Source organism: Dama dama, chromosome 9, assembly GCF_033118175.1.
Source record: "Dama dama isolate Ldn47 chromosome 9, ASM3311817v1, whole genome shotgun sequence".
NCBI classification, from domain to species: Eukaryota; Metazoa; Chordata; class Mammalia; order Artiodactyla; family Cervidae; genus Dama; species Dama dama.
Window position 1 is genome coordinate 19300152 of NC_083689.1, and position 21626 is coordinate 19321777.

The 21626-nt window shown below is 46.5% G+C and overlaps 1 protein-coding gene across 2 annotated transcripts; it reads left to right on the top strand.

Moving 5' to 3' along the window:
* Positions 1-329: 329 nt before the first annotated feature.
* Positions 330-17567, top strand: TSPAN16 (tetraspanin 16). 2 transcript variants are annotated; one of them, XM_061149254.1, is made up of 7 exons: positions 330-398; positions 3146-3343; positions 7190-7264; positions 8967-9074; positions 13202-13354; positions 14189-14272; positions 17405-17567. In XM_061149254.1, exons 1-7 carry the CDS (start codon positions 330-332, stop codon positions 17450-17452), a joined length of 735 nt encoding a protein of 244 aa, XP_061005237.1. In that variant the 3' UTR covers positions 17453-17567. The 2 variants fall into 2 exon arrangements, with proteins under 2 accessions (XP_061005237.1, XP_061005238.1); XM_061149255.1 differs by lacking the exon at positions 7190-7264.
* Positions 17568-21626: the final 4059 nt, after the last annotated feature.

Consider the following 21626-nt stretch of genomic DNA (forward strand, 5'->3'; position numbering starts at 1 on the left):
AGCATCTGGAGGTGGGGTGTAACAGAGTGACTTCTTCTCCATTCCTGATGAAGAACCAGCAGGGTACAGTTTGGGGCACTCGCATCCCTGGCGCTGGGAGCCTCGCTCCAGCATCTGATTGTGATGTGATAAAGGCTGTGACTGAAGAGGGCCGGCCGTTGGGGCCCCTCCCCAGCCGAGGATCGGGCAGCCAGGAGAGAGAGGGGCAGAGCAAGTCAGCTTTGGTAACCCCACCCCACTCCCCAGACCTCTCCCATCTTGGGAAACAGGAGCCCAGAGGTTTAGGAAGATGCTGACTTAACTGGTCAGGGCACCCCAGTCTGGCTGACATGGCTGAAACGCACACTCCATATTATTCCTTGAAGAAAATGTTTTCTTTCTTCAATGGTGTTACTGCTGTAAGTATGTCACAACCCGGACCCTGGGGCTTTGCAGCCCTTCCTCCATGGCTGGTTCCTTCAAAGACAGAAATAAGTTGATCCAAATTCGCTGGTATCCGGATCTGTGGTCCCCGGGGACCCAGGAGGGATGTAGGGCAGACAGACGAGGAGCAGGATGCACTGGGAACAGGCGTCACCTCCACCAACCCAGAGCTGCTAAATCAAGCAGGATTGTGTGCTCGGGGGACCTGGGGGTCAATGGTGGAAGAACTCAGCTCTAAGTCAAACTCTGCAGAAAATGAAAGTTGTTTGGAAAGGCAGGAGAGAATGGTTCTATTGGTCCTTTACATTTTTCAAACCTTTTTTTTTTTTTTCTTACTACAAAGTAACCCATGGGACTTCCCTGATGGTCCAGTGGTTAAGATTCTGTGCTCCCAATACAGGGGGCACAGGTTTGAGCCCTGGTCCGGGAACTTGATCTCACATGCCACAACTAAGACCCAGGGCAAACAAATTAAAAAAAAAAAAAAAAAGGAAACCTGAAATGTGCACTGCTGAAGCAGTCATTGTTTCAATAGTAAGACTATGAGGAAAGGCTGCCAGAAAAGAGAAGGAAATTAAATATTACTCCTACTCTCTTCACCTGTGTGGCTTCATTTTGATGGGAATTAAACAAGATAACACATTTAAAAGGTGGCTGATGCCTGTCATGGGAACATGGCTCAATAAATATCATTATTATATCCTTCCAGACCTTTCTATGTACTTTTAAGAACAGCAAACGTATGCGACTGCTTTACAATCTTCTTTTTTTTTTTCTCTTTTGAAAAATTGTAAGTTTTACCTCCTTTTAAATAGACTTCTTCTTAGAGAACTTTTAGGTTCACAGCAAAATCAAAGGAAGGTACCAAGTCTTCCCATATAAGCCCTGCCCCCCACACATGCTCAGCCTCTTTTGCTGTCAACATTCCAAATCAGGGTGGTCCATTTGTTATAATGAAACTATGTTGATATCAGGGGCCTCCCAGGTGGCACAGTGGTAAAGAATCTGCCTACCAATTCAGGAGATGCAAGAGCTCTATCCCTGGGTCGGGATAGCCTGGAGGAGGAAATGGCAACCCACTCCAGCATTCTTGCCTGAAAATTTCCATGGACAGAGGAGCCTGGCAGGTTACAGTCTACCGGGTTGCAAAGAGTCGGACACGACTGAACCCGCAGGCAAGACATTGATATCATTATAACCTTGTACATTGACCACTGTTTTCTCTTTTGGCCATGCCTTCTGGCTTGCAGGATCTTAGGTCCCCAACCAGGGATCGAACCCGTGCCCCCTGCAGTGCAAGCATGGAGTCCTAACCACTGAACTGCCAGGGAATTCCTGGTGTACATTCTATGGCTTTTCACAAGTGTATCTACCATGTCAGCATCGTATGAATAGTCTCACTGCCCTAAAAATCTTCTATGCTTCACCTGTCACCCCTCCTCCCCCAGCCCCTGGCAACTACTGATCTTTCTTCTGTCTCCATAGTTTTGCCTTTTCCAGAAAGTCATATACTTGGAATCATAAACCATGTAGCCTTTTCAGATTGGCTTCTTCCATTCAGCAATATGCCTGTAAGTTTCCTCTCTGTCTTTTCCTGGCTTGACAGCTCATGCTTTTTTCGTGCCAATAGTCCATTGTCTGGATGTTCCATAGTTTGTTTATCCATTCATATGCTGAAGGCCATCTTGGTGGCTTCCAAGTTTTGGCAGCTATGGATAAAGCTGCTAGAAGCATCCATGTGCAGGTTTTTATGTGAACATAAGTTTTCAACTCTGTTAGATAAATACCAAGGACTAGGACTGCTGACAATCTATTTTTTTTTTTTAAATATAGGCCTTAAAAACATATTTGTGTGTCAATAAACATTCTCCTACAACAGAAGCCGGTGAAATACAATGTTGTAAACAGATAACATTTCTTTGTAAATAAAATAAATTTGTTTATGAATTGTGTGTGGCTGGGCTTCCCTGGTGGCTCAGCAGTAAAGAATCCGCCTGCAATGCAGGAGCCGCATGAAACGTGGGTTCGATCCCTGGGCTGGGAAGATCCCCTGGAGGAGGGCATGGCAACCCATTTCAGTATTCTTGCCTGGAGAATCCCATGGACAGAGGAGCCTGGCAGCTACAGTCCATGGGGTTGCAAAAAGTCAGACACAACTGAAGTGACTGAGCACCTATGCACACATGTGTATGACTGCAATCTGATACACTGGCTGAGTCATTTCAGTTGAGAATGTATGGCCTGCAAAGCTCACAATATTGGGGACTTTTCCAAAAGAAAATGTGCCACCCTCTGTCTTACAAGCATCATTTAAAATAACTGTCTAGGATCCCATTGCAAGGCGGTACCATGATTTACCTACCCAATCTGTATCTTTGGTTGCTTCAGTTATTTTCAACATTTTTACCTGGTTCTGACGCTCATCCTATGTGACTATTTTTCCTAGGTTGAATGTCTAGAAGTGGAATTTCTGGGTAAAAACTTTTACCATAAAACCTTGAAGGTTTTAAACACCAATTACAAAATATCCTCCTGCCCCTTCCCTCAAAATAAGGCTGTTGCCTGGTAGCAGTGTGTGGAAAGTTTCTCTACATCCTCACCAACTCTGGGCATTGTGAGTTTTGAAATGTTTTTGCTGATTTTATTGGCCTTTGTTGCCTCCTCCAGGAGTTTGATTTGTATACAGCTAACAGATTGCTTTCCCCTGTTTTCTGTTCTAAAGCTCTCTGGCATGATCCTCATTGGTCTGAGCATCTATGTGAATTTCAGAGGGGCTGTCCTGACCAAGGTCCTTGGGCTGTCCTCCGCATACCTGTTTCATGTTGGCTACCTGTGCCTGGTGATGGGCAGCGTCACGGTGTTGCTTGGCTTCGCCAGGCGGCAGGGAGCGGCCAAGGAAAGCAGAGGCACCCTCTTGTCTGTAAGTTGGATCTGCACACAGACCCCACAACTCCTCCATCATGTCTGAATCCTTCCCTGCAGGTGTTCTAAATTCCTTTGATGTTTCCTATTTTATAGTGTTTATGGTGTCTTTTTAAGAACACCAGATGCAAGCATCTTTTTTTTTTTTTAATAACTTTAAAAAGTGATTTATTTATGGTGATGTTTGGTCTCCATTGCTGTGTGCAGTCTCTCTAGTGGCAAGCAGGGGGCTACGCTTTGTTGCAGGGTTCAGGTCTCTCTTGTGGATGAAGGACAGGCTCTATTCTTCAGAAGCTGCAGAGTGTGGCTTTGGTATTTGCGGCACATGGGCTTAGTTGCTCCGAGGCATGTGGAATCTTCCCGGACCAGGGATTGAACCCGTGTCCCATGCACTGGCAGGCAGGTTCCTACCCACTGCACCACCAGGGCAGTCCCATCTTTTTCTGTATGATGGGTCTCATTTAGAGCCCCTCCCCCGCCCAAGTGCATAAATTATACCCTCCTAGGTTTTCTTCCCGTTATTTTATGTCTTACTTTCTCACCCTTAGCTCTTTAGTCTTTGGGAGTTTGATTGTGTGTGTGTGGTGTGAGGTAAGGATCTGATTTCTTTTTTTTTCCTAGTTGTGTGACATACTATTGCACTTACCACCTGGCGCATCCAGTCCTCCTCTGTCTTTGCTGGTTTCCATTACGCTCTGGTCTGTTCTATGCACACTGCTCTGTTCCCTTGGCCCATGTATATGTCCCCCATGAATACAACACTATAGTAATTGCCACGCGGCACAAGTACACGGTCAGATGCGTGGAGTGAGAATATTCTGAGCACGATCATCAGATCACGTCACAGATTTTACATGTCTTACTCATTCTCACATGTAGCCTTGGCCAAATGTCTCCCCAGCATCCAGCTCCCAGAGTCCCCATTCCCACTTCCCTTATAATCTTGTCTGAACTGATCATCCCATTTTAAGTTGAATCTGTCTCCATATCTTTTTTGTTTTGTTTTTAAAGAAGCACTCTCTCTCTTTTTTTTTTTTTTTGGCTCTGTCTGGTCTTAGTTGGGGTAGGTGGGATCTTTCCTTGTGGCCCAAGGGCTTCTCTAGATGGAGCACAGCGTCTTAGTTGCTCTGCAGCATGTAGGATCTTAGTGCCCAGACGAGGGATCAAACTGGCATCCCTTGCACTGAAGGCAGATTCTTCACCACTGGACCACCAGGAAAATCCCTGCCTCCAGCATCTTCCCCTACTGTGTTGCTGCAAAATTTCAGTGGTTTTAATTTAGAGGTTTCAAGGTGATCCTTGCTCTAGCCATCTCCCAGAGAGTCAACAGCCCCCATTCTTAAAGAATCCACCCTCCCTCTCCACCTCCCTGAATATCTATCATCTCTAGTTTTCTTGATTATTTCATTCAATAAGTATTTATTGAACCAGTCCTGTGTCTGCAATATTTCATTTTCTCTTCTAGAGGATGTTGTTGTTTCTTAGCTGTGTCTGACTCTTGGCAACCCTATGGACAGCAGCACGCCAGGCTCCCCTGTCCTTCACTATTTCCTGGAGTTTGCTCAAACTCGTGTCCATCGAGTCGGTGGTGCCATCCAACCATCTAATCCTCTATCACCCCTTTCTCTCCTGTCCTCAATCTTTCCCAGCATCGGGGTCTTTTCCAATGAGTTGGCTCTTTGCATCAGGTGGCTAAAGTATTGGAGCTTCAGCTTCAGCATCAGTCCTTCCAATGAATATCCAGGGTTAATTTTCTTTAGGCTTGACTGGTTGGATCTCCTTGCAGTCCAAGGGACTCTCAAGAGTCTTCTCCAGTATCACAGTTCAAAAGCATCAGTTCTTCAGGGCTCAGCTTTCTTTATGGTCCAACTCTCACATCCATACATGAATACTGGAAAAAACCATAGCTTTGACTATACAGACCTTTGTCTTCAAAGTGATGTCTCTGCTTTTTAATATGCTGTCTAGGATGCATACAGGATCAGTAGCATGGGGGGGGGCACTTTTTGCTTTTTTAGCCTTAAAGCTCAGCATATGGTGATGGAAGCTGCTCCCCCTGCAGTGGAATCAGGGAGTTTTAATCACTGGATCTCCAGAGTCCTGTGGGCACTATTTTATCCACAGTTTAACTTGGAGGGATCAAACAGTCTTTTCTCTCATACCACAGTCCAACCCACTGGCAAGTCCAATCGACTTTACCCTCAGCCTCTGGTCCATACAAAGCCTCTGAGACCTCATCCACAAAAGTACAGTCCTGGTGGCATTGGGAGCCACAGAGGGATCTGAGCAGAGTTGTGCCCTGACAGATGCGCCCTCTGGTGGCTGTGGAGGGAACACCATGCGGGGAGGACCAGAGTGGAAGGACTGGGTTTGTCCTGAAGGGAGACAGTCGGGGCTAGACCCAGGGGGGGCCCTGGTGGGCATTAGAAGTGGGTAGATTCAGGGTAGATTCTGAAGAAGTCACCAATAGGACTTTTCGATGCCTGGCTATGTCTTCTGGATGCCTCAGTCACCCAGAGGTTGGGAAATACTATTGGTGTTGTTCAGTTACATCTGACTCTTTACGACTCCATGGGCTACAGCACCCAGGCTTCCCTGTCCTTCACCATCTCCCAGAGTTTGCTCAAACTCATGTCCATCGAGTCGGTGATGCCATGCAACCATCTCATCCTCTCTCGCCCCCTTCTCCTCTTGCCCTCAATCTTTCCCAGCTTCAGAATCTTTTCCAATGAGTCGGCTCTTTGAATCAGGTGGCCAAAGTGCTGGAGCTTCAGCTTCAGCACCAGTTCTTCCAATGAGTATTCAGGGTTGATTTCCTCTAGGATTGACTGGTTTGATCTCCTGCTGTCCAAGGGACTGATAATAATAACAGGCATAGGTAAAAATAGATGAAAGGAGACCAGGATCTGACCTTTCTTGGACACCCCTTCCCCTCACAGTATTTCCCACTGTTTCCCACCAGGCATGTGAATTTCATCGGAAACACGAGGCAGCATATGTTGATATTTTCTCCCTGGCACTCATCCACCTGTCATCTGGCATCTCCCCTTCAGTCTTATCACCCCTCCCCCCAATTTACATATCTGAGATTTATTGGCCCTGCTTCTTCTCCCGGCAACTTTTTCTTTTTTGGCCACAAAGCATAGGTTGTGCCCTGACCAGAGATTGAATCTGGGCCCTCCGCAGTGAAAGCATGGAGTTCTAACCACTGGACCTCTGGGGAATTCCCTCCTGCCTCTATTCTATGTCCCCACTGTCCCTCCTGCTTCTCTATCCCTCTCTGCTATCTGGACTTCCTAGATGGGTGCTAGTGCTAAGGAACCATACTGCCAATGCAGGAAATGCAGGAGACTCAGGTTCGGTCCCCTGGAGGAGGGCATGGCAATCCACTGCAGTATTCTCGCCAGGAGAATCCCATGTTCAGAGGAGTCTGGCGGGGTATAGTCCATGGGGTTGCAGAGTTGGACACAACTGAAGTGACTTAGCACGTACTCAGGCCCTGCTGTCTGCACACACACACAGTCAGAAGTTCCCTCTTAGGCCTCTGGGACTCCCAGAAAGTTCTGGACATGAAATGGGGTTCTAGCTATTAGCTCTTAAGAACACCCCACTGCCAGTATCCTGGACAACATCCAGGAAAACGACACAAGGAAAAAATAAAATCCACCCCACCCCCCCGTGTCAACCCCACTATCCTGCTACCTCCACCTCCCACCCCACCACCACCCAACACCAGGCGTGAGGTCTTTCAAACTGGAGAGGCTACAGGGTGGCCTGGGGGTGGGGGTGGAAGGACTTCCGGCAGGCTCCCAGCCCCCACCCCCGACCTCGCTGTGTCTTCCAGTGTTTCTTGGTCATGGTCATCATTCTCATTGTGGAAATCACGGCTGCCACGGTGGTCTTTGCCTTCTTCCAGATTGTAAGTACATGGCGGCTTCTCCCACTCCACATTAGAAATAGATGGAATCAATAGAGCCCCGCCCCCTCCCCTCCGCGGACCCCACCCCCACCCCCCGCCAGGCACCCACGCCCTCCAAGATCTGGTGGTGGTGGGACACTGCGTCTCTAGAGATGGGGTGAAAAAGCCAAAAACCTCAGCCCTCTCCGCCAAGGCTCTCCTCAAAAAACCTGCTGGGTTAATCTGACCTCTCTCCTGCATTTGCGGTGAGCCTTGCGGGGGATGGTAATGGGAAAAGCTGTGAAAACTGTTGCGGTTTTGAAATGAGTTCAAAATAGAGGGTTATTTAGCAATATCCATCAAAATGGCAAAGCACGTATGCTTTGACCCAACCATCTGGTTTCTAGGAATTATCCAAGGATATGCTTGTTTGTGGGCAGCCTGACATACACATACCAGGATGTACAAAAGATCGCTTCCGTCCTAGTGGAGCATCAGTTTGGGGGAAGGGGGATTATAATTTATAATAATCCAGACAAGGGAGCCTGATGCAGCTGGAAAGAAGGAAGAAGGAGGCTGTATGTACAGGAGAGGGTACATTCTCCAGAATGTAGTTCTGTTCTTGTTTACCTCTGGGCGAGGCCCACCTTGAGACAAGGATTTGAAAGCTCCTGGTTTGAGTGATGATCCCAAGAAGCACCAGTAGGGGGCATGAGCAGTGAGGCAGGGAAGGGAATGTAGCCGCCAAAAGCTTACACTGTACAACTGGGATCAGTCCTGGTTGGGACGCAAAGAGCACGCAACTATTTCCCCAAGCCAAGGGGCGAGGGAGCTGCAGTATTGATCCGCCACCTAAATCATCAGGCATTGTTTAAGGGCTGCTCCCAGGGCGCATGCGTACTGAGAGGCCACTTAAAGCCCCTCAGTCGCTGGCAGCGGGAAGTCAGGCTCCCGGACACAGAAATTAGCGAAGCCACCGGGATTTGAGCCGGCTACCAAGAGCCGCTAATGCTGTTGTTGAAAACAGCCAGACGCCGAATAATGAGAGTAGCCGGATGCCGAACGGTGAGAGTAGTATGAAGCGAGGAGAACAATAAGGAGAGTATTCTTTGCTTTGACACGCATAGTATATCTCTTTGGGGACACAGGAATCTGTAACCCTGTGATGGAGTGGGAGAAACTTGTCGGCTGGAAGAAAAAAGTGGGAGGGAGACTTTTCATGATTTACCGTCTGTGCTTTGTGAATTTTGAACCATGCGATTATTTTACCTCTTTGGGGGAAAGAAAAAGGTTTTAAATTTAAACCTCTATTCAAACACACACACACACAGAAAATTAAAGTCGCGCCTTTTGTGCAGAGAGAGATTCAGTTGCTAAAGATGATTTTCAAGTCCCTAATCGAATTGCAACCCAGTCGGGGGCGTAGCGGGCGAGTGGGCGATTCAAAAGAGCAAATGATTCAAAGCAGTTTGCGAGGATGAAAGCAGCCAGATGCGCTGGGCTCCACACCCACGCTCCTGCTTGTGTCCCTCTGGGGGTGGGGGCAGGCCCGACGGTAGCCTGAGTTCTTCCTCCTCCAGCGCAGACCCTGGCTGGTGGAGGGGCCAGGAAGGAAGCGGTAGGGAAGTCCCCTTCCCTGCCCCCGCCCTGAGTCCCCAAGAAACCTCACCAAATGGGCACCTTGCTGTTTTCTGTGCTCACCGCTCCCCGTTTCATCGCTGAGGTTCGAGAAGTGGCCTTGGAGCACAACTTCGTGACCCTGAGGAAGAATTACAGAGGTTACGAGGAGCCAGATGACTACTCCATGCGATGGAATTTGGTCATGGAGGAGGTGAGATTCACATTTTTGTTTGTTTCTTTGTTTGTTTTGTAATGAAAGACGCATAACACAAATTTACCGTCTTAACCATTTTTAAATGCTCAGTTCAGTGGCATTAAGCACATTCACATGGTTGAGCAACCATTGCCAGCCTGCCTCTCCACAACTGAAACTGTCCCCTTTAACCACAAAGGCTCCTTCTCCCCACCTCAGCCCCGGGCAGCCACCATCCTCCATTCTACAATGCTCTAGGAATATGACTCCTTTTAGTTCAGTTCAGTTCAGTTCAGTCGCTCAGTCGTGTCCGACTCTTTGCGACCCCACAGACTGCAGCATGCCAGGCCTCCCTGTCCATCACCAACTCCCGGAGTTCACACAAACTCATGTCCATTGAGTCAGTGATGCCATCCAACAAGCTCATCCTCTGTTGTCCCCTTCTCCTCCCGCCTTCAATCTTTCCCAGCATCAGGGTCTTTTCAAATGAGTCAGTTCTTCTTATCAGGTGGCCAAAGTGTTGGAGTTTCAGCTTCAGCATCAGTCCTTCTAGTGAACATTCAGGACTGATTTCCTCTAGGATGGACTGGTTGATCTCCTTGCAGTCCAAGGGACTCTCAAGAGTCTAGGGACCTCATATGGGCTTGGTAAAGAATCTGCCTGCAATGCAGGAGATGAAGGTTCTATCCCTGGGTCGGGAAGATCCCCTGGAGAAGGAAATGGCCACCCACTCCAGTATTCTTGCCTGGAGAATCCCATGGAGAGAGGAGCTTGGCGGGCTATAGTCCATAGTGTCGCAAAGAGTCGGACATGACTGAGCAACTGAGTGTGCTCACACACAGGGACCTTGTCTAAGTGGAATCATGCAGTTCTTGTCTTTTCGTATCTGGCTAATTTCACTAAGCATTCTCCAGGTTCATCCATGGTGTAGCAGGTGTCAGAATTTCCTTCCTTTTTACACTTGATCTTAGCCAAAAGGCCGAGAAGCGATAATTTCCTTCCTTTTTAAGGCTGAATAATATTCCTTTGTATGGATGGACTGCATTTTATTTATCCATTTCTCTCTCCATGGACTGGAGCTTCCCAGGTGGCTCTGGTGGTAAAGAACCCACCTGCTAATGCAGGAGACATAAGAGACGAGAGTTCGATCCCCAGGTCAAGAAGATCCCCTGGAGGAGGGCATGGCAACCCACTCCAGTGTTCTTGCCTGGAGAATCCTATGGACAGAGAAGCCTGGCGGGCTACAGTCCATGGGGTTGCAAAGAGTTGGACATGACTGAAGCAGCTCAGCAGTACACACACTGTCCATGGACACTTGGATTTACAGGTGTACAAATATCTCTCCGAGTCTCTGTTTTCCATTCTTTTAGGTGTATGTCCAGAAATGGAATTGCTGGATCATCTGATAATTCTACATTTAATTTTTTTTTGAGGAATTTTCATACTGATTTCCACAGCAACTGCCCATTTTACATTCCCATCAGCAATGAAGGCACAAGGGTTCTAATTTCTCCACATCCTCACTGACATATTATTTTTTGTCTTTGTTTTTTGGTAGTAACCATCCTCATGGATGTGAGGTGTTAGGATTTATTTCTTTTTTTAATATGTATCTATTTGGCCACACTGGGTCTTCGTTGCGGTATCTGGGATCTTTCATTGTGGTGAACAAACTTTGCTCCAGTTGTGGTGCACAGGATCAATAGTTGAGGTGCTGTGGCTTAGTTTCCCCATGTTATGTGGGATCAGAGTTCCCCAACCAGGGATCGAACATGTGTCCCCTGCCTCGGAAGGCAGATTCTTAATCACTGGACCACCGGGGATGTCCCCAAGATTTATTTCTTTAGTCTTGGTGTTTAAGGAGCAGGACTGGCCTCCATGTGTCATCTAAGCTTTTGAGGCAGATAATTGAGAAGGGTCTGTGAGGCCAGGAAGCATGTGAAAGGGAAAAGCCATCACCTGTTTGTAGGAATGTTTTCTGAGTTTGGGGCCCAGGAACTGGTATGGGGTCAAGTTCAGGCTCTGGAGGCATCACATGATGGGTAGGGGACTTGCCTGCATCCCTGTTTTGGCTTCTGAAGTTTGAGATGGTGGAAAGTACCTCTCATTCATTCATACAGTCCTTCCACTAATCTTTTAAAATTTAAGTATAGTTAATTCACAATTTTGCATTTGTTTCTGGTATATAGCAAAGTGACTCAGTTATACATAGTTTTTTCATATTCTTCTCCATTATAGTTTGTTACAAAGCATTGAACACAGTTCTCTGTGCTATCCAGTAGGTCCTTGTGTTTATCTATTTTATATATAGTAGCGTGTATCTGCTAATCCCAAAACTCCTAACTTATCCCTCCTCTGATAACCATAAGTTTGTTTTCTATATCTATATTTATCTGTTTTGTAAGTTCATTTGTACTGTTTTTTCTTTAGATTCCACATATAAGCAATGTTATATGATACTTGCCTTTCTCTGACTTGCTTTGCTTAGTATGATAATCTCTAGGTCCATCCATATTTCTGCAGACGGCATTATTTCATTCTTTTTATGGCTAAGTAGTGTTCCCTTGTATATATGTAGCACATCTTCTTTATCCATTCCTCTGTCTATGGACATTTAGGTGGCTGTCCTTCCAGGAATCTTTGTTGGACACTTACTGTGTGCTGGGCACTGTTTAGGGACAAAGCAGGGTGCAAAACAAAAATCCTTTGCTCTGTGTTACTGACACTTGGGAAGGGAGACGGGCAAGAAACCACTAAGTAAACATGTCAGGAGTGCTAAGTATTATGAAGAAAACAAGGCAGGTAAAGAGAGAGGATTTGTTTACTCTTAGATACTAGTTGTCATCTATTTTTAGCACACAGTAGATGGCGTGTCCTAGTCCTTTGTAGTTAGTCGGGGATGGTTGATGAGTTCTGGCCAATGAAAAGTAGTATGAGTCACTTCCTGGCCAAATTATCTAATTGTCAGTGCTCTCGAGACTTTTCTTTTCCTTCTGTCCCAATAGTGGAACCACCTGGATAGTGACTGCTTCACCAGCCTGAGTCCCTGAGAGACCTTGATAAGTGGAGTTCTCCTGCCAGGTTAGGAAGAGCATGTCATGTGAGTGACAGATGAACTGCTAAGATTGAAGACCTGTTTGTTATGCAGCATCACTTAGCCTGGCCTGACTGATACAGGGCTGGAGACCTGAATGAAGTGAGGGCGTAAGTCATGTAGGTAGTTGAGGGAACAGCATTCCAAAAATAACCATCTAAAGACTCTGAGGCTGACGCTTACTAAGTGTGCTTAAGAAACAGAGAGAAATGGAAAAGGAAATAGGAACCCCCTCCAGTATTCTTGCCTGGGAAACCCCGTGGACAGAGGAGGCTGGTGGGTGGCAGTTTATGGGGCCGTAAAGTCAGACACAACTGAAGCATATAAACCACTACCACCACCGTCTTGTCTAATCCCCTTTGCTTAGCAAAAGCCAAACAATAAAAAGAAACATTCAATATTAAAAAAAAGAAAAAGAAAGGAGGGATTTCCCTGGCACAGTGGATAGGAATTTGCCTGCCAATGCAGGGGACACGGGTACGAACCCTGATTTGGGAAGATTCCACATGCCAAGGGGCAACTAAGCCCGTGCACAACTACTGAGACCTCGCTCTAGAGCCTGTGAGCTGCAACTACTGAAGCCCTCGAGCTGAGAGCCTTTGCTCTGCAACAGAAGAAACCACTGCAATGAGAAGCCCGTGCACCGCAATGAAGAGTAGCCCCCACTTGTCACAACTAGAGAAAAGCCTGCGTGCAGCAACGAAGACCCAACACAGCCATAAATAAATAAACAATTAAAAAAAAAAAACAACAGAAGACCAATATGCAGCTGGGTGAGTTCAAGGAACCCAGCAGGGAGAAGAGAAGGTGATGGGGAGGATCATGCAGGGCCTCATGGGGCATGGTGAAGAGTTCAGCTTTTACATCAATTAAGGTGACAGTCGTAGAGGGTCCTGAGCCATGATGGGTGAGAAAGGGCGGTGTTTACACAGGCCCTGGAATAATGCGGCTGCCTGCTCTAAACAGTAGCCATGGTGACTGTGATTTCTATTGTTTGGATTATTTCAATATTTGAAAGGGAGTCTTCAAGTGTTTATTCTCCTCTCTGCAGCTCAAGTGCTGTGGAGTGAAGAACTACACAGATTTTTCTGGCTCCTCCTTTGAAAAGGCGACAGGTCACACCTACCCCCGGAGCTGCTGTAAATCCCTGGGGACCATGGACTGCGATGGATGCAATGTGTCTGCAGACGTCATCCACCAGGAGGTAACTCGAGATTTTGAAGAATCTGCCTGCAATGCAGGAGACCCAGGTTCAATCCCTGAGTTCAGGAAGATCCCCTGGAGGAGGAAATGGCAACCCACTCCAGTATTCTTGCCTGGAAAATCCCATGGATAGAGGAGCCTGACGGGCTACAGTCCATGGGATTGCAAGTCGGACACGACTGATCGACTGAGCACCCACGCAACACAGGCATCACCTAGGTAGACCCTGAGGGCCAGAGACTTTTTTTTTTGGCTACACAGAGGGGCTAGCTGGATCTTACTTCCCTGACCAGGGATTGAACCCTCAGCAGTGAGAGCAGAGTCCTAACTATCCGACCCGACTGCCAGGAAATTCCTCCCACTGACTTCTATAAAAATTGTGTTGGGTGAACTTTCCTGACAGTATAGTGGTTAAGACCCTGCACTTCCACTGCAGGGGACACGGGTTCCTTCCTTGGTCAGGGGACTAAGATCCCACATGCAGTGGGTGAGGCCAAAAAAAAAAAAAAAGTAAAAAAATAAATAAATTACTTTGTGAAAAAAATCTGACCTGTAGGGATTGATGGGGCCTTGGAATCCACCAGGGCTTCTCTGGTAGCTCAGCTGGTAAAGAACCCGCCTGCAATGCGGGAGACCTGGGTTCCACCCCTGGGTTGGGAAGATCCCCTGGAGAAGGGAAAGGCTACCCACTCCAGTATTCTGGCCTGGAGAAGTCCATGGACTGTACAGTCCATGAGGTTGCAAAGAGTCAGACGCCACTGAGTGACTTTCACTTCACTTTGGAATCCACTAATCCCTAACCAGATCCCTCCTACTTTGATGTTTGTTTCCCCAGGGCTGTTTCCCTAAGCTCCTGAAAATAACCAAGACTCAGAGCACCAACCTGAGTGAGGGCTGTCTGGGGGCAGCAGTGATGCAGGTAAGTTCCAGCTCCTCTGGGACACACCAAGGTCTTTTAATGAGCACCTACTGTGTGCCAAGCACTGTTTGGGACACTGAGACACAGCAGTGACAAAAGACAAAAATGGTTGTTAAAGCTATTCTCCTACCTCATTTATAAGACAACTGCATAAAGCAATAGTCATAAAAGTGTGCTTATGTGAAGATGTAATTTACATGACAAGAATAACACAAAGAATGTTGGAGAGAACACAACTATATAGGAGTTAAGTTTTCGTATGGTACTGATTGAGTATTTATCCAAACTAGATTATGAATAGTTAAGATGTCCATTGTACTCCCCAGGGCAAAAACTAAGAAAATAATTTTAAAATATAATAAAAACAAGAAGGGAATTAAAATGGTGCACTAGAAAATATCCAGCAGATGAGGACTTCTCTGGTGGCCCAGTGGTTAAGAATCTGCCTTCCATTGCAGGGGAGGTGAGTTTGATTCCTGGTTGGGGAACTAGGATCTCACAAGCCTTGGGGCAGCGAAGCCCAGTCACCACAATTAGAGAAGCTTGAATGCTGCAGTGAAGAGCCTGCATTCTGCAACTAAGACCCGACACAGCTAAACAAATAAATATTTAAAAAGAAAATATCCAACAGAACAGAAGGCTGTGATGAATGAGTAAAAGAAGAGCAACAAAAAAGGCAAATAGAAAACACAGCAAAGTGGCTGATATAAATCCTACTTTCTTGGCAGTTACGTTAAATGTAAAGGAATCAAACCACTTAACTATACACTTTAGAAAGGTGAATTGTATGATAAATGAATTACATCTCAATAAAGCTCAATAATTAGAAAAAATGTCCATCCCCTTGAGCCCTGGAAGTTTTTCTCACATTTTCCCCATATTGATTTTTCATGCCCCTGCTCGATCCCTTCAGTCATGTCCGACTCTTTGCGACTCCATGAACTGAAGCCTACCAGGCTCCTCTGCCCGTGGGATTCTCCCGGCAAGAATACTGAAGTGGGTTGCCATTTCCTTCTCCAGGAGATCTTCCTGACCCAGGGATCGGACCTGTATCTCTTGCGTCTCCTGGATTGGCAGGCAGATTCTTTACCCACTGAGCCACCTGGGAAGCTTCACATGAAACTGTTTTTCTGCCAGATTACCACCAGCCAAGATATGGATGAGTCTCATCTGTCTGATTCGTATTTTAAAATGGATTTTTTTTTTCATTGTACACATTTATATTGAATATTTGTTTGCAAACTACATCACACCATCCTCCCCAGGGAAGTCAAAGCAGTCAAGATCCTAGCAGGAAACAGAATTCAGCCCCCACAGTCATTTAAAAAAAAAAAAAAAATATATATATATATATATATATATGACCTTTCCCTTAATTTTATTTGTTTGTTTTTGGTTGTGCTGGGTCTTTGTTGCTGTGCAGAGACCTTCTCTACTTACAGTGAGCAGGGGCTACTCTCCCTTGCAGTGCACGGGCTTCTAGTTCCAGGGGCTTCTCTTGTTGCCGAGCATGGGCTCTAGGCACACAGGCTTCAGTAGTTGCAGCTCTCAGCCTCCAGAGCAAGGACTCAGTAGTTTTGGTGCATAGGCTTAGTTGCTCTACGGCATGTGGGATCTTCCCAGACCAGGGAATGAACCCATGTCCCCTGCATTGGCGGGTGTATTCTTAGCCACTGGACCACCAGGGAAGTCCTAGAGAGTCCTTTGAGGACATTTTTAGGGTCAGGGAGCTAAGCTCCCACATGCCTTGTGGCCAAAAAACCAAAACATAAAACAGAAGCAATATTGTGACAAATTCAGCAAAGACTTAAAAAAAGTGGTCCACATTAAAAAAAAAAAATTTAAAAAAAAAGTTTTATCCCACTTCTGGGCATACACACTGAGGAAACCAGATATGAAAGAGACACGTGCACCTCAATGTTCATCGCAGCACTGTTTATAATAGCCAGGACATGGAAGCAACCTAGATGCCCATCAGCAGATGAATGGATAAGGAAGCTGTGGTACATATACACCATGGAATATTACTCAGCCGTTAAAAAGAATTCATTTGAATCAGTCCTAATGAGATGGATGAAACTGGAGCCCATTATACAGAGTGAAGTAAGCCAGAAAGATAAAGAACATTACAGCATACTAACACATATATATGGAATTTAGAAAGATGGTAATGGTAACCCTATATGCAAAACAGAAAAAGAGACACAGATGTACAGAACAGACTATTGGACTCTGTGGGAGAAGGTGAGGGTGGGATGTTTTGAGAGAACAGCATGTATATTATCTATGGTGAAACAGATCACCAGCCCAGGTTGGATGCATGAGACAAGTGCTCGGGCCTGGTACACTGGGAAGACCCAGAGGAATCGGGTGGAGAGGGAGGTGGGAGGGGGGATTGGGATGGGGAATACATGTAAATCCATGGCTGATTCATGTCAATGTATGACAAGACCCACTACAATACTGTAAAATAATTAGCCTCCAACTAATAAAATAAAATAAAAAAGTTTTCAGGGGCCTCTTGTGGAAGTATCAGCAGGGTTAAGGAGAATGAGGGCTAGCTACATAGGAAGCTTTTACTGCTTCTATGCCTGAAGGGGTAGGGAGAGCAAGAGTCAAGGAAAAGAAGAAAGAAGGAGCCATCTGCCCACAGCTGTGATCTTGCAGAGCCCAGGGTGGGCAGAAGAGGGCGGGGGTGGGGGAAAGAATACTCCAACCTTTCTGTCCACCCATCTCCTATTGGCCAAACTTAACAGGAATTTAGGGAGCAGGTGTGTGTGTGCGCGCGCCCGTGAGTCGCTCAGTCTTTGCAACCCTCGGGAGCTGGGGATTCTGGGAAATGTCATTTTCAGGACCCAGGGGGCGAACAAAAGAGGGTGGAGATGAGATCTGGGGGAAACAAAGGGAGGGTGACTGACGTGCATCCCAAAATGCCTTCTCCTTCTACCTTCTGATGAGATTTATTGTGTTAACAGTCCGAATTACCTCCACCTTGGCCCTGAGAGTCCCTCTGCTGTCTGTCACACCCTGCCCTGACCTTTCTAAATCACGATGTATCTCCGTGTATTAAATTTGATGTGGGTTCCAGAGACGCCTGACGTCGGTTCAGTGTTTCTTTCTTCCCCATTTCAGCTGCCAGGAACTCTTGCCACCTTGCTGCTGTCCATCAAGCTGGGCTGACAGGCCTGGGGAGAACAGGACCGCTGAGCCCCCCTGGCTGCTGGAAGGGAATGTGGGCTTAATCTGTTTCTCTGTGGCATCCCCTGCGTCTGGAAAGGAGATCGATAATAAAAGATTCGGGAAATCCTCGTCATCTTGACTCCTTTCTCCTTCATTTTATGTTTCATCCCAGCTGACAGCGGTTGTAATTCTAAGTACCTGGATGGGATGACATGCCTTCCTGCCATTGACACTGCCCTGTTTTGTGAATTACTTTGTGAGGAACCTCCCTGGCGGTCTAGTGGTTAGGACCCTTGCACTTCCACCTCAGGGGGCATGGGTTCATGCAAATCACATGATGTGGCCAAAAAAGAAGGTAAAAAAAAATTACTTTGTGAGAAAAATCTTAAATTCTCATGAAAAAGAATCCTCTAGACCCTCATCCAGTTTCAGCCATCACCAAGAGTTCAATAGTGTTTGTTTCGTTAACCTTTTTTTCCCCTTGATGAAGTATTTTTTTAAAAATATTTATTTGTTTATTTGGCTGTGCGGGATCTTGGTTGTGCACATGTGATCTCCAATCTTTGTTGCAGCATTCAGGATCTTTAGTCGACGCATGTGAGATCTAGTTCCCTGACCAGGGATCAAACCCAGCCCTCCTGCATTGAGAGCACAGTGTCTTAGCCACTGGACCACCAGGGAAGTCCCTGACAAAGTATTCTATTCTACTTTTTAAGTTTGTAGCTTATTTATTTATTTTTACATGTATTTATATTTTTTAATTAATTTATTTATGGCCATTCTGGCTCTTTGTTGCTACAAGTGGGCTTTCTCTAGTTGAGGTGAGTAGAGGCTGCTTGCTGGTTGTGGTCCGTGGGCTTCTCACTGGGGTGGCTGCCCTTGTTGCGGAGCGTGGGATCTAGAGCACGTGGGCTTCAATCATGGCAGTGTGTGGGCTCAGTACTTGTGGCCCACAGGCTTAGTTGCCCCTTAGCATGTGGAATCTTCCCAGATCAGGGATTGAACCCATGTCCCCTTCATTGGCAGGTGAATTCTTAACCACTGGCCCACCAGGGAAGTCCCTGATAAAGTATTTTAAAACAAATCCCAAAGTCATTTCCCCTGTTCATATTCCAGTACACATCTCTAATTCCAGTATACCCTCAAAATTCATAGCAAGAAACCTAATACCCAATGTGATGGTACTAGAAGATGTGGTCTTTGGAAGGCCGTTAGGTCATGAGGATGGAGACCTCAGGAATGGGATTATTATTGTTTACTTGCTAAGTCGTGTCCAAATCTTTTGTGACCCCATGGATTGTAGCCCACCAGCCTCCTTTGTCCATGGGGTTTCCCAGGCAAGAATACTGGAGTGGGTTGCCATTACCTTCTCCAGGGGATATTCCTGACCGAAAGACGGAACCTGCATATCCTGCTTTGGCAGGTGGGTTCTTTACCACTGAGCCACCAGGGAATAGGATTAGTGGGCTTGTAAAAGAGACTATGGAGAGCTCCCTCCAGAGAAAACACAGCCACCTATGAATCAAGAAACTGGTCCGCAGCAGACCCTCAGTCTGCTGGTGCCCTGATCGTGAACTTCCCAGCCTTCAGAACTGTGAGAAAGAAATGTCTGTTGCTTATAAACCACTCAGGCTATTTTTTGACAGAACCCAAACAGACTAAGACAACACTCGAGACAACTAACAGTCATTCCTTGACATCACTCAAAACCCAGGTCATCACTCAATTTTTTGATTGGCTCAGAAATGTCTTTTTACACTCGGTTTCTTTGAAATAGGTCCAACCCAGGTCCACACAACACGTTTTTCATGTATCCTAAATTCCTTTTATCCTAATCCAGTAGTTATAGAATTAGAAAATGCATTAGAATGCTCTGGATCTTGTGTGTGTGCGTGCGCGCGTGTGTTTTGGCTGAGCTGGGTCTTCATTGCTTTGCGAGGGCTTTCTCTAGTTGCAGCGAGCAGGGGTGTGTGGGCTTCTCATTGTGATGGCTTATCTCGTTATGGAGCACAGGCTCTAGGCAAGTGGGTTTCAGTAGTTGTGGTGCACGAGCTTAGTTACTCCGAGGCATGTGGGATCTTCCTGGACCAGAAATTGAACCCATGTCCCCTGCAATGGCAGGCGACTTTTTATCCAGTGAGCCACCAGGGAAATCCTAGATATTCTGTTAAAGCACAAGTGTCTGAACCCCACCTTACAGCTTCTGACTCAGGAGATCTGGCAGGAGGCCCAGGAATCTGCTTTTCTAACAAGTTCCCAGGCCACGCTGCTGGTATGGGTGATGTCCTTTGAGGACCGCTGCTCTGGGTTCTCCCTCCTCTCTCCACCCCCTTGAGGCAGGAAAAGTGTAGAATGTTGGGGAATGCCACACCTTCTGGATTTGGGGCTTGCTTTTCTGTGGTCCCCTTATCTTGTTCCTCTTGCCCCATATTTCCTGTTCATCACTTGTTCTCAGCCCTGGCTTTACTTTAGAACCCCCAGGGAGGGGACTTCCCTGGCTGGCCAGTGGTTAAGAATCCATGCTTCCACTGCAGGGGGCGTAGGTTCAATCCCTGGTCGGGGAATTAAGATCCTGCATGCTTCCTGGTGTCGCCAAAAAAGTAAGGGAAGAAGAAGAAGAAGAAGAAAAAAAAGAACTGCCAGGGAGCTTTAATGAAATATCAGAGCCTGCACCACATCTCACTATCTCCTGATTTAATCTGTCTGGGTTGTGGCCTGGGCATGGACACTGTTTCATTTACCCAGCTGACTGCAAGGGGTGGTCATGCTCACAGCCGAGAATAAACCAAGAGTTTCATCCAAAGGTCACAGTGACCTGAGTCAGTTCTTTGACTAAGGATTGCAAAATGGTTTATCCAATTCTTCCATCTTTCTTTTGGAGGGATCTTAAGGAGGGTAAAGTGGGCACTTGTCAAAATTGCTATGTGGCTATCACCTCCCACATCTGAACAGGACTGTTCCTAGTTGCCCCGCACCCCCTCACCCCCACCCCCATCCCCAACCTACCCACTTCTCGGATTTCTGTCTGTAAACCAGAGGCACCACATGATCCCAGGGGCCAATCAGCAGCTTCCATTGGTCTGACTGCAGCCATTGGTTCAGGCATGGGCGTGGGACCCAAGCTGGCTAATGAGACTTGGTTTTGGGACTTTGGATACCCAGTGACCATGGTTGGGGTGGGGAGAACACCTGGTTCACAGGAAACTACCTCCTGGGGGCAAGAGACGGCATAAAGAATCCTGAGACAGGACACAAGTCCTGGCTGACACTTGGACTCTGCCATGGACACGCTCAAAAAATATCTGTGGCGTGTCTGCTGTGTGTCAGAAACGAACTGTTCTTAAAGTGGAACCGTGAAAGAGTTAAAGATACAGAGAACAAACAGATGGTTGCCAGAGGGAAGGATGTGGGAGAGCGAGAAGACTAGGTAAGGGAGGTTGAGAGGTATAAACTTCCAGTTGCAAAATAAATGAGTCAGGGGTTTGAAATGTACAGCGTGGGGAATATAGGCAGTAACTGTGTAATATCTCTATATGGTGACAGATGGTAGCTAGACATATCTGGTAATCATTTTGAAATGTATAGAAATATCAAACCACTGTGTTGTGTAATAGGAAGTAACGTGGTATTGTGGGTCAATTACACTTCAAAAACAAATGGAATTCTCTAGCAGCCCAGCGGTTAGGACCTAGTGCTTTCACCGCCCGAGTTTAATCCCTGGTTTTGGAACTAAGTTTCCTTGTGGCTCAACTGGTAAAGAATCCGCCTGCAATACTTGAGACCTGAGTTCGATCCCTGGGTTGGGAAGATCCGCTGGAGAAAGGAAAGGCTACCCACTCTAGTATTCTGGCCTGGAGAATTCCATGGACTGTATAGTCCATGGGGTTGCAAAGAGTTGGACACCACTGAGCGACTTTCACTCACTTAACTTTGGAAACTAAGATCCTGTAAGTTTTGCCACACACCAAAAACAAACAAACAAAATCATAGAAAAAGAGATCAGATTTGTGCTTACCAAAAGCAGGGAATGGGGGGAAGGGAAATTGGATAGAGGCAGTCAAAAATCTACAAACTCCCAATTATAAGATAAAAAGAACTAGGGTTGCAATGTACAACACAACACATATAATTTGGGCTTCCCTGGCGGCTCAGTGGTCAAGAATTCGCCTGACAA